Below are 14242 nucleotides of genomic sequence, written 5' to 3' on the forward strand. Positions count from 1 at the left end.
ATTGGAGTCACGATATATGAGAAAATCCTATAAACTGCTCTAGTGAAAGACAATACTGTTATTTCTCACAATGTGACATTAATAATACAAAAATCAACACACACTCACCATCATCAACCACTAAAGATGAGTAACTACAGAGATATGAACTGAAAGTTTGATTTTCTAATAATAAGTACATTGATTGCAGTAGTGAAATTAGATCAAAAGAGACAATGATCGCAAAACCTTTCGAAATAAAGAGCAGCACAAAGTAGAGTTGTCGTCATATACAGAATCATCTCATATTTAAGATATCTGGGTTTTCTGTTTCAGAATGGGAGGTTTGTCAAACCTGAGAAAGCAGGTTAAGTCAAGCCCATTTCTGAAAGAGAGGTAACTTCTACTCAGAGTCAGTTACTATGGTAACTTACTCTGTGAACCTAACCTGGTCAGGAGCAGGTTTTCTTCAGTAAACCCAGAGTTTCTTTCAGTCTCCTCCCCTTGTTGAAGTGCAAGTGATGTTTAAATAGTTCACTCACTCATTCACACTGCAAAAATTTGTGTTTTTCATCCTATTTCAAGTACAAAATATCTAAAAATTCCTAAATCAAGATGGATTTTCTATATAAGAAAATGATATAATATATTTAGTTTTGTTTCCTGGGGGATCTAAATTAAGTGCATTTTACTTAAGTAAAATTATATCTGCCAGTGTGGTAATAAAAATAATCTTAATGCTAATGGAAAGTGTCAGAGTGTCTACCCAGGTGAAAAAAGTGCAGTAAAATACACTTTATTTTAGTACACAGTACACTGCCATAATGTACTTAAAGTGCTCTATTTTCACGCACTTATTTTGTACTTAATATACTAAAAGCTCTTCTTAATATAATCTTAAGAACATCTAAGTGTACTCAACTGTGCTTTTTTGAGACATCATGAATTTGAACTAAAATGTGCTTTTAATATACTGTCTGTGTATTAAAAATATATATATATATTTAGTTACCATTTGTAGTACACTTGAACCCATCTTTCAAACATAAAATAGACTTATGATGTATTTCGAATTATAAGATTAATATATAATGAATATATACAAAATGTATTTATAATAAAAGTTTGTCAGACTTCCCTTTACTGAGCTTCTGTTAGAAAAGAACTTTAACTGTTTCTCTAAATGTGCAGAAGTGCTTGAATCTTTCTAACATGAATGTTGTTCAGCATCATGAATGAATGAAGAATAAACACCAACCTCTTTGTTCTTCAGTATCTTCAGTGTGTTTCATTCTGCAGGGTTCTGGATCACTCATGTTCTTTGCAGATTTCAGCTCTTCCTAATGCTTCAGTGCTCGTCTGATGGGAATATCGCAGCATTTATTGATGAACTGATGTGGGAGGAGCTTCGTTGATAGTGACTGTAGTGGGCGGAGCTTCACTGACTGAACCACAGATTGGTTGGAGGAGCTGATCTGCCCAAATCAAAAATATCAGTTACTGTGTTTGTTTTTATAGGGTAAAAGACCAGAAATCAAATTAAATGTACAAAAACTGAATTTAAATAGAAAACCCATTAAATCCAAGTGTCTATTTTAATGTTTCAAATTACTTTTGTGAAAACCAAATGTTTTAATGTCCCATCATCATTTAGTGTAACAGATATATTTATGTAAAAATGAAACAACATTGACCAGTACTTAATAAAGTGTATAAAAGAGTAAGAGATATAAAATTTCATTATATTTTAAATTGATTGAACTTGGTGACAAATAGATGAAAGCTAGTGGTTTGAAGGATAGTGGCAACGTATAAAGATTTAAAATGACAATTAAAGAGTATTTTGGGCTTCACTGTGATCCTTCAATACAGTGTTTGAATGTTGTCAAATGATTCTTGTTCTAAATATGCATGACAAGTTTTTTTGCTATATTAACCCCTATATTTGTATTTCACTATTAAACTAATTGCATTAATCATTTATATCCGTCTATCGTAAAGCAACTGATGCTAATTCAGAACTTTATATTTCTAAATCAAACATTATTCTGTTAATTCATTAAAATAATGACAGATGTCTTGAAAAGTAGTAAAAAAACAAAAAAAAAAAAAAAAAAAAGAAAAAAGAAAAAGCAGACATAAACACCATCAAATCCCTCAGTCTGTTGACAGCAATGAAATGAGCTTTAAGTGTCAATTTACAGCAGATCTGAAGACATCAGCATAATAAATGAGGTGAAAACAGGAACTATTGACATGAAATAAAGAGTGTTTTCAGCAGTTTCTCTGTTAATATTGATGATCCTCAGACTATCAATACTCATTCAACAAGACATTCAGATCATTAGCAGATCATCTCACTTTATTCTGAGTGTTTGCTGTTAGAAACTGATTATTGGAGTCACAATATGTGTGAAAATCCTATAAACTGCTCTAGTGAAAGACAATACTGTTATTTCTCACAATATGACATTAATAATACAAAAATCAACACACACTCACCATCATCAACCACTAAAGATGAGTAACTACAGAGATATGAACTGAAAGTTTGATTTTCTAATAATAAGTACATTGATTGCAGTAGTGAAATTAGATCAGAAGAGACAATGATCGCAAAACCTTTCAAAATAAAGAGCAGCACAAAGTAGAGTTGTTGTCATGATACAGAATCATCTCATATTTAAGATATCTGGGTTTTCTGTTTCAGAATGGGAGGTATGTCAAACCCGAGAATGTAGGGTAAGACAAGCCCATTTCTGAAAGAGAGGTAACTTATACTCAGAGTCAGTTACCATGGTAACTTACTCTGTGAACCTAACCTGGTCAGGAGCAGGTTTTCTTCAGTAAACCCAGAGTTTCTTTCAGTCTCCTCCCCTTGTTGAAGTGCAAGTGATGTTTAAATAGTTCACTCACTCATTCACACTGCAAAAATTTGTATTTTTCATCCTATTTCAAGTACAAAATATCTAAAAATTTTAAATCAAGATGGATTTTCTATATAAGAAAATGATTTAATATATTTAGTCTTGTTTCCTGGGGGATCTAAATTAAGTGCATTTTACTTAAGTAAAATTATATCTGCCAGTGTGGTAATAAAAATAATCTTAATGCTAATGGAAAGTGTCAGAGTGTCTACCCAGGTGAAAAAAGTGCAGTAAAATACACTTTATTTTAGTACACAGTACACTTCAATAATGTACTTAAAGTGCTCTATTTCACGCACTTATTTTGTACTTAATATACTAAAAGCTCTTCTTAATATAATCTTAAGAACATCTAAGTGTACTCAACTGTGCTTTTTTGAGACATCATGAATTTGAACTAAAATGTGCTTTTAATATACTATCTGTGTATTAAAAATATATACATTTAGTTACCACTTGTAGTACAACTTGAACCCATCTTTCAAACATAAAATAGACTTATGATGTATTTCAAAATATAAATTAATATATAATGAATATATACAAAATGTATTTATAATTTATTGCCTACAACATTACGAATACATTTTGTATATATTTATCATATATTATTCTTGTATTTTAAATAATTCATAAGTGTATTTCCTATGTCTGATGAGTATATTTAAAGGTGTATGAAAGATGGGTTCAAGTGTACTACAAGTGGTAACTAAATAAATTTCATTGTGTCTCAAAATAGCACAGTTGATAATGTATATCTTTGACACTTTTATTTAGCACCTAAATAAAGAATGTACTACAAATATACTTGCTTGTATTTAAGTATATTTTTAATGCACTTTTTTTTCCTCCTGGGTATTACTAAGTGCAAATTTACAGTAGCTCTGCCTCTGCCCACCAGAGTCACATCAGGTTAAAATTGTCTCATGTTCTAGTGGCTGCAGTGGTGTAGGCAATAGTGTGTTGGGTGTGGAAAATTAATGTGTGATGTGATTGACTGGGTTTGAATCCGCCTTTTGCCGAGCTCACTATTTTCCCTTTTCCCATCACATATCACATCAGAAAGTATTTATTTTCAATAAAAATGAAGAAAATTTTCTAAAAGTGGAAGTAAATTGCCTAACGAGTGTCTAATAACGATAAAATCATTTACACTCTTATTATTGCATCCTGCATAATTTTTTTCTTCTTGTTTTTTTTGCATGTGGGAACCATGAAAATAAATATTAGTTCAATAACTTACTATTCTGACAGTTTTCACCATTGATATTATAACAGTGATAAGAATTAAACTTGCATTGACTCAGAAGTATGCCGATGTTCTTTTGTCACGTGCTGTTGCCATGGCGAATCATAATATCGGAGCTCCATTGATGATGGCTTTTCATAGTCATGGTGCACGCGCTTAACTCAGAGTCAACCTACTCAGAGTCGATTGAACTAACTCAATTCAGCTGTTCTGAAACTGAAAACTCAGAGTTTCTCATCTCAGATTAACTCAACTCAGTATAGGCTACATGTAGATTAGACCGGAAGAATTAAAGTGTGAACTCAATGTAAGTGAAATACACTAAAATGAGTTTTCAGAAATATAAACCAGAATGAGAGTCTGAGGAGTGAAAGGTTTCCTCAGATGAACTGCATTAAGTGAAGATTATAGAGCTTTTTAGCTTAAGCGGATTTAAGTTTTATCTGCTTTGTATCGTCATGACCAATAAAAAAGTGTTTTATTGTTTGAGACTTTCCTTAAACTGAGCCTCAGAACAGAAGCTCAAGAGAGTCTTCTCCATCATTCCTGAAGATCTTCAGCTGCGGCGGGTGAGAACTTTATGATTGAGGCAGATCTGACTATCCTGACCCTACCTGAGTGTTTTGTAATATTTATGTTGTATAATCTGCAGATTGATATGAGCTTTGTTCAGAATTACTTCTCAGATTATTATAATTAATATTATCATAAAATCATACAATATTTCATAGTTATTTAGCAGTAGTTGAAGATGAGTGTCATTAGTGTTTGTTTTTGTATTATTGGTGTCATATTGTGAGAAATAACAGTATTGTCTTTCATTAAAGCAGTTTATAGTCTTTTCTCATTTATCCTTCCTGACTCCAATAATCAGTTTCTAACAGCAGAATAAAGTGAGATGATCTACTAATGATGTGAATGTCTTGTTGAATGAGTGTTGATAGTCTGAGGATCATCAATATGAACAGAGAAACTGCTGAAAACACTCTTTATTTCATGTCAATAGTTCCTGTTTTCACCTCATTTATTATGCTGATGTCTTCAGATCTGCTGTAAATTGACACTTAAAGCTCTTTTCATTGCTGTCAGCAGACTGAGGGGATTTGTGGACCTCAAATATGAACAATTATTTTTGTCTTTGTGCTTTTAACTGTTTTTCTTACAGTTCTTTACTACTTTTCTAATATCTGTCAATATTTTAATGGAGAAACAGAATAAAGTTCTGAATTAGCACCAGTTGTTTTACGATAGACCGATATATAAATTTTTTAATGCGCTTAGTTTATGGGCGAAATACAAAAGTTAATATAGTTAATATAGCACAAAAGAAAAAAAGCATATTTCAGGCATATTCAGAACAAGAATCATTTGACAACATTCAAACACTGTATTGAAGGATCACAGTGAAGCCCAAAATACTCTTTAATTTTCATTTTAAATCTTTATTCTTTGCCACTTTCCTTCAAACCATTAGCTTTCACTTATTTGTCAGCAAGAAGTTTTTTAATAATTTAAAATATAATGAAATTTAGTATGATCTTTTACTCTTTTATATATCTTATTAAGAACAGGTCAAAATAACTGTTTTCTTTTTGCATTAAATATATCTGTTACACTAAATGATGATGGCACATTAAAACATTTTGTTTTCACAAAAGTAATCTGAAACATTAAACAGACACATTTCATTTAGTGAATTTTCTATGTAAAATCACTTTTGTACATTTCATTTGATGCAGACACTACAGTTTGATCTCTGGACTTTAACCCTATAAAAACAAACACAGTAACTGATTTATTTTTGATTTGGGCAGATCATCTCCTCCAACCAATCTGCAGTTCAGTCAACAAAGCCCCGCCCACTGCAATTCACTTAATGAAGCTCCTCCCACAGCAGTCACATCATCAGTGAAGCTCCTCCCACAGCAGTTCATCAATAAATGCTGGAATATTCCCATCAGACGAGCACTGAAGCATCAGGAAGAGCTGAAAACTGCAAAGAACATGAGTGATCCAGAACCCTGCAGAATGAAACACACTGAAGATACTGAAGAACAAAGAGGTTGGTGTTTATTCTTCATTCATTCATGATGCTGAACAACATTCATGTTAGAAAGATTCAAGCACTTCTGCACATTTAGAGAAACAGTTAAAAGTTCTTTTCTAACAGAAGCTCAGTAAAGGGAAGTTTGAGAAACCTTCATACTGATTGTCAACATCAGATGAAACTAAATATTTATTTTACATTTATTTCATATCTGGTTCACAATTTGCAGGAGTGTTACCAGAATTTAGGCATTTTCAATACAGTTTTCAACACTGTTATTTTTTAGGAATAAACTGTACACCAAAATGTATGAAGTAAATGAACTTTCCAGAATGGCTGACAGGGTTGTGAGTGTAACTTGAGCAAAATCTCTTCTTACAGTAACTTTGGTAACAGGGTTGATGAATGCAGTCATTAATTTGTGTAAAAACTGAGACAATGGATTGGGATTATTTTCTTGTCCTCCCATCATGCTGTAGAGAGAGCCCAGATGATGTCATTTCCTGGGCGTCACAGTTTTAAGAAATCCTCTGGTTTTAAAAGGAGGAAAATCATGTCAGAAGTAACAGGGTTGAGTGAATCATGTAGGACACTGATAATAACACATTTAAAGATGCAGTCAGTCTAGACTTTGAGCATGTGAACTTTCTACAGACACGGCAATGGAGATATCTGCACTGCACTGCAAGATATGACATGATATATTTTTAAAAACATAAATAACGAATAATAATCACTCCAAATTTTTAAAATATTCAATCTACTCCACTTTACTGCAAACTTCACTTGATCTTGTGTTTCTGGTGTCCCACATTCACATGCATATGAATGGAAGACAGTGGAAGGAGAAGTCTGCTGTGAACGGCCCTTAATAATTACACAGTTCTAGGAAAATAAATTAAATATCAACCTAAAAGTTGATGTCAAAATATGGCTGTTAATATCACATTAGATCATTTTGTCATTGATCAAATATTTTACTGAAAATATTTCAGAGCAATGTTTTCTTTATTTTCTTAATATTATTTATAAATTATTAAGAATTATTTAAGGGAAGGTGGCAGAGCAGCTATTTGGGAAATTCTGTAGCCAGAAGACGTCCATTCAGTGCTGATTGTCTTAATTCAGTAAATCTTGATGTAAAAACATTTGAAATTGGAGTCAGATTAAACGAGCAGCTAAAGTAAAATTGAGAGTAAATTCTAAAATTGAAGTGAACTTCACAGGAGCGCTGAAAAGACGTACACAAATTATACCTTCACCAGACCACTGGATTCTGTCACTGGAACGACAGCTGTTCCTTTACGATTGGAAGATTAATGTTAAAGTTTCAGGGACATATGCAACTAATTTATGCAAATGCTTCAAAATGATTGTAATGTTTTGTAGCAGTTGTCTATCACAACAAGTCTCAATTTTATCACCTTTAACTTCATATTTCTCTCTTTATTTTGATTTATTGAAAATGAAATGACTTTTTTTCTTTCATTTCAGAGCTGATGGAAGTGAAGGAGGAGAGTGAAGAACTGAGTAAAGTGGAGGAGGAACATCATGACAAACCTGGAGAAAAACCTTTGAGTCGCTCAAAGACTAAAAAGACATTTTTAAAGAAAAGAAGAGCCAAGAAATCTACAACCTGCACTCAGTGTGGAAAGAGTTTCACAACCAAACATAGTCTTGAGATTCACATGAGAATTCTTACAGGAGAGAAACCGTTCACATGTGATCAGTGTGGGATGAGTTTCTCAACCAAACATAGTCTTGAGGTTCACATGAGAGTTTATACTGGAGAGAAGCCCTTCACATGTGATCAGTGTGGGAGGAGATTCACAGAAAGAGGAAATCTTAAGAGGCATATGAAAGTTCACACTGGAGAGAAGCCACACGCATGTGATCAATGTGACAAAACATTTCTAGGGTCATCAGACCTGAAGAGACATCTGAGAGTTCATACAAAGGAGAAGCCACATTCATGTTCTGTGTGTGGAAAGAGTTTTTCACAACTGTGTAGTTTACAAGAACATGAGAAAACACACACTGGTGTGAGAGAGTACATGTGCTTTGAGTGTCAGAAGACTTTTATTTCAGCAAACCATTTAAAAGTGCACCAGAGAATTCACACTGGAGAAAAACCTTACAAGTGTTCACACTGTGACAAGAGATTCAGTGTGTCATCACATCTGAAAACACATGAGAGGATTCACACTGGAGAGAAACCTTACAAGTGTTCACAGTGTGACAAGAGATTCAATCAATCATCACATCTGAAAACACATGAGAAGATCCACAGCAGAGAGAAGCTGCACACGTGTGATCAGTGTGGAAAGAGCTTCACTATTAAAAGTCACCTGAAGATACACATGAAGATCCATGCAGTGGAGAAACCACATCACCACAGTCTGAAATGAAGTAGTTAATTTTTTTGTGCTGAACAAAAAAGTTAGCCACAGCCAAATCTCTCCTCTCCAGCTATAGTTGGCACCATGGGCAACAAGTTTTATTTATTTATGTTTTGCAGTTACAAAACGTCTTTTTGTACCTGCATCTGCAAATTATTCACAAAAATTTTAAGCAAACAAGATGGAGCAGAACGTGGGAAATGACATATACCCGGGCCTTAACCACTCCTAATTGTAGTGGACTGGAGCTGACGGCTCACTTTGGGAAAAATACCCCCCTAATGTCCCCCATGTTATTATGTCTTGACATGTAGTTTAACTGTTGCTGGTTGATGTGAGAGGCATTCTGGGATACCTGGCTGTCACAAGTACCCTCTCGATGCACCCTCGATAAAAGTCGGATCAAGAACTGTGATGGAATTTTTGAACTAATTAATAATGAACTGACATTTCTTTCTTCTACAGGCATAATAATAATAATCTAACTTTGAAATAGAGAAACAGTCACTAGGACTGAGTGTTGTGATTCAGAAACATTCTGCTGTGCTGGCTAGACAGCATCCTTCTGGGGATAAAAAATAGTCTTTGAGGAATTGTTTTAACCTATTGAGTAATCTGAACTATTAACCCCGAGACATTTTTTGATGATCTTGTGATTCAGTTGTTCTAATCTAAATTTATGCGGGACAGAGGAACTGAGATGTTTTTCTTAAATCTAAACCATTCGTAATAAGACTGATGATAATGAGTAATAGATCATGCCATACTGACTGTGGAGTGTACCTGAAATCCTATAAAACTTGTTGTATTCCTTTGTTCAGAGAGAGATTCTCTGGATTGATGAGAACTCTCCCGGCCGTGATTAAAGCATATTCTGAGGCATAGTCTGGAGTCTGTCTGGTTTTTAGGCTGCAGCAAACCTAAGCACTAGAGATCTTTTTCTATACTATAGTGATAGTGTTTAGTGGAGGTGAGGAGCACTAAAGAGCTTAGTTATCAGGTGAAAGTGCAACAAAAAAGGCAGAGATGTCGGCTGACTCGAAGAGGTATTGAAGTACGCTTAGTAGAGTATAAATATATAGATTTATGGGTGGTGTTTGACACCCGGTTTAACTAAGTCAGGTGTTTAAGGAAAAATATACCATAGAACCCATTCGGGGATTTGAACTGTACTTGGCTAGATGTGAACTTTGAATTGGATCAGTACTCGGACAGCAGCTGATGACGTTTCAAAATCGTTTTGGTTGAGGGTAAAGTAAAGTGTCATAACTTTATATATTTAGGCTATTTTACTTTACTGTTGTAGTCTATTAGAGCGCTGACTTTGAACGTTTGACTGAACTGTTTGCTTTAATGTTCATTGTAGCTTCTTATACCTGTAAATGTAAATGTTCCTTTTGCTAGATTTTTATAATGGCTATTATTGATTATTAAAACTGACATTTAACAAAATGAGTTGTGTTTTATGATTGCAAACTATATGCACGAGAAACCAGGCTTAGTCGGGGGGCCAGTTCTCCTCTGGCGAACAGTGCTTTGTTATGATTCAGGTAGCTATCATAAGTCCGATAGGATCGCAACATTTAAAGTATTTAATCCAGTTCCATCTAGATGAGGATCGTATTCATAATGCCGGTATGGACGGTCTGTTGAGGAACTGTGGCACTGGTTGTCGTGTCGTCACCGCACGTCATGAGCCCACGTCCAAAATGCAGCAGTTTTAGTTATAATATCCAAGCAGTGCTGTCGGACTTTAAGGTGTCTTGAGAGGGATATTCTCCAGCCATAGTAATCTCACAAACAAAACTTTTAGCCAATGCCAAGACGATCATTTCCTTCCACATGCGTGCACATCTGTCTCAACCATTAACACAGCAAACCATATTATTTTATAATTGTATAAATTAATCCCGAAAAAAGCACAAACACGGCAGAGATGCCAAATTCAGTGGCTGGAATTAGCTGAGGTAAAGTGACGGCTCACAGACAGCAGAGGCAATCACCTGTCACTCAAGTGACTACGCCCTTAATTATGCAGAACTTTATGGCTTAATATAATTTAAACGGATGAGTTGAAATTAAAAAATGGGGATGAAAAAATTCACCCCCTCAGAGTTGTCATGAAGGGCAAAATGATCAGTATAGACCAAAACCACAATTTGTACCAACTTGTAAACATGTTTATTTCTGCTGTAAAGTTAGGCACTTTAACATGGGACTCGATGAGATTTTGCCCTCTTTTGGAGCCTGTCCCTAGTGGCCAGTCGATGAATTGCAGTTTAATCCACTTCCGTAGTGGCCTCACGCGAAAAGGAGGTATTTTGTACGAGCATGTAGTTCATCAGGCGAGCAGATCGTTGCGGCCAAAGAGGTTGAGATCACTGGAGAGGTTGGTGACCACGGGGAAGCTTCAAATCTTGCGGGATTCAGAGCCGGCCATCCCCCTGGTCTCCGACTTCTCCCAGGCCGAGGCCCCACCTGACGCCTGGCCGGACGTTCAACTGCTTTAGGTGGCAGCCTTACCACCTCAGGTGCTGGCCTCACCGACTGCGGTGACGGAAGAGCAGAGGCTGGTGCAGATATGGAGTAGGAATCCACTGATCACCATAATCCTAATAGTTTTTATATAATTGTGTGTTTTAAATTAAAAAAAAATGTCCTTTTAATTGTGTTCTTGTCTTTTTTTGGCTCTAAAATAAATTGCATATATATGTAGTGTCCGCAGACCCAATATTTGGCGGCCACTAAATAAATGATATCTGGAATGTCTTTGTTTTTTTCGACTTCCATTCGTACCAGAAGGTTCCAAATGACTTGAAAGTCAGTGGAATGCATCTAGTGCAGTTAAAGGATTTTAATCCATAAAACTATAAAATAGGAAATATCATCTGAAAACACTGTGTCCAGGAACCTATTATTTGGCAGCCACTACATAATTGGGAAGTGGGATGTCTTTGTGTTTTCTGCTCCCGATCATACCAGAAGGTCCCAAATGATTTGGAAATTAGTAAAATGCATCCGACCGAGTGCACCAAGCATGGTAGTTTTAATCCATAAAACTTTCGTAAAAAATCTGAAACATCATCTATAAAAACTGTGTCCAAGAACCCATTATTTGGCAGCCACTGCATAATTGGGAAGTGGGATGTCTTTGTGTTTTCTGCTTATATCTCAGCAACTTGAAAACATGAACATGAAATTCAGGTCAACGGAAGGCCTTGGGGTTCTCTATCGAATGCGCAGATGTGGCAGATTGTCCTGAAATTTGAACCGTGTGTACAACTGAATTAGACAGTTCGAACGAGATTGGTGCTGCTAGGGTAGCTTTATGGGTCCCAGAGTTATGGTCTTTAAGGAATTCAGTGGCCCCCGGAGCTCATGAAAAGGTCTCGGGGGCCCCTGTCAAACGAGCCTAACCCTGAGGTCGGGGGCCTTCGGGTTTCGTGAGCTAGAGCCAACACAACAAAAGCATCCCACTTGCCAATTATGTAGTGGCCACCAAATAACGGGTCCGTAGACACTGCCTTTTCTATGCCAGTTAGTGCCAAGTATAGTAGCGGTGTTATAAATGATGACTGGGATGTTTTTGTGTTTTCCACACTAAGTTGTCCTGATTCCAGGTTACTGAATGTAGCCCGATTAATGGGTTCGTGGACAGTGGAATTTTGCGACGAAACTTGGTGCATTGTGGCCTGCCAAGTGCAGTAAAATAGTTTTTATCAGGACAGGAGCTACAGTTTAACTTGTTGAATGATAATGGTTTAACTGGTTAGTGAACAATCATCCCAGTGGCCCAATAAAGTGATCCTAATGCAACTGCAGTGTTCAACATGGGGCAACAGGTCATTTGCCAACTATAGTGGGTAATCGGACATATAGTGGGTCTGAGGGATGGGGCGTGGCTTGGGAGTGGTCAGAGAGGGTCGTCAGGTCATTTGCCAACTATAGTGGGTAATTGGACAAATAATAGGTTCGTGGGATGGGGGCGTGGCTTGGGAGTGGTCAGGGGGAGTCACCAGATCATTTGCCCACTAGTGGGATAATCGGACAAATAATGTGTGAACTGTAGCTTTTTTAGCTCCCCGAGGTCAGTTGGACAGGGTGGGGGCCTTGCTTTTTAAAAATAAGTTTAAATGCAGACTTCTATTTACTGAGGTTTACTCAATGTTTGAAGTTCAGTTAATTATGTTGAATTCTTTTAAATATGTGTGTGGGTACTAGATGTTTTTCAGTCCTTGTTCTGGTATGGGACGTGAGGAGTTGATTTTTCAAGTTTAACTCTTCATTGTTCTGAATTCTGTGGCTCCTTTTGAAAACTAGGAAGAAGAAAGTCAAGTCAAGACTCAGCCCTGGTTGAAGAGCAATAGCAATACTCTTAGGCAAGAGTGCAGGAGGGCTGACTGTAAATGGCTCAAAGATAAAGATTTATATGAGATTTATTTGAGAGATTGTTTGACAAAGTTTCAAAAAGTAGTTAAATTAGTTAAACAGTTTTTTTTTTTTTTGACATTACTTCAAAGAATTATCATAATTCAAAAATACGCTTCAGGTAGTCTTGTTCTTATATTGTTAGATCTCAGTCCTGCTTTTAATACGGTCAATGATAAAATTTTTGATAAGCACAGTATAAATTATCATCTGTATGCTGATGATTCCCAAATTTACTTCTCTGTAAAACATGGGGAGCTATCTTGCTCAAATCTTTGTTTAACCTGCTTGGCTGATGTGAAGTGTTGGTTGGCAAACAACTTTCTCCAACTGAATGAAGACAAGTCTGTTGTCTGAGGAATGTGATAAGGAGTCTAATAACAACCTGTTATTGCTTCCTGGGGAAAAACTTTCCTTTGTGAAAAATCTTTATTTTTGACTGAGCTTACATTTGATCATCAAATCTAGATCTATAGCCAAGTTGATGTCTGTCCTCTCTTTCAATGATTTGGTGAAGGTTGTTCGTGCCTTTGTGCCTTTCTCATTTGGATTATTGTAACTCTTTGTATCTGGGTGTGAGTCAGGCCTCTCCCTCTCTCATCTCCAGCTGGTTCAGAACTCAGCTGATAGGCTTCTAAACTTCAAAAAGTTCAGTTCAGTTCTCTTTCAAGTGAATCCTCATGTGGACCTTAAGGTTACCTTTAAATAGGAAACTCTTTCCACACTGATCACATGTAAATGACTTCTCTTCAGTGTGAATATCCATGTGTTCCTCAAGTCTTTGTTCCCGTGTGAAGCCATTCCCACACAGACTGCAGGTGAAAGGTTTTTCTCCAGTGTGAACTCTCATGTGGACTGTAAGGTTTCCCTTTTGACTGAAACTCTGTCCACATTGTCGGCAGATATATGGCTTTTCTCCGGTATGAGCTCTCATGTGGACTATAAGGCTTCCTTTTCGACTGAAACTCTTTCCACACTGTTGACAGGTATAAGGCTTTTCTCCAGTGTGAATTCTCATGTGGGCTTTAAGGTTTCCTTTGTCACAGAAACTCTGTCCACACTCTTGACAGGTATGAGGCTTTTCTCCCGTGTGGATTCTCATGTGGGCTGTAAGGCTTTCCTTTATGTGTGAATCTCTTTCCACATTGTTGGCAGGTGAAAGGTTTCTCTCCAGTGTGAATTCTCATGTGGACTTTAAGGCTTTCTTTATGTG

General features: G+C 36.1%; 1 protein-coding gene and 1 pseudogene across 1 annotated transcript; one reads left to right on the top strand and one right to left on the bottom strand.

The window, feature by feature from the left end:
- Positions 1-2690: 2690 nt before the first annotated feature.
- LOC125278815 (zinc finger protein 239-like) lies at positions 2691-8568 on the top strand (the record flags this gene model as incomplete). The annotated part of the gene is made up of 2 exons (XM_048208148.1): positions 2691-2697; positions 7748-8568. Coding segments are annotated over exons 1-2 (828 nt in total), but the record flags the coding sequence as incomplete, so codon positions are not given.
- Positions 8569-13308: 4740 nt separating this feature from the next.
- On the bottom strand, positions 13309-14192 carry LOC125278816 (annotated as a pseudogene).
- Between the last annotated feature and the right edge of the window lie 50 nt (positions 14193-14242).

The sequence above is a fragment of the Megalobrama amblycephala genome, linkage group LG11 (genome assembly GCF_018812025.1).
Source record: "Megalobrama amblycephala isolate DHTTF-2021 linkage group LG11, ASM1881202v1, whole genome shotgun sequence".
Lineage (NCBI taxonomy): Eukaryota > Metazoa > Chordata > Actinopteri > Cypriniformes > Xenocyprididae > Megalobrama > Megalobrama amblycephala.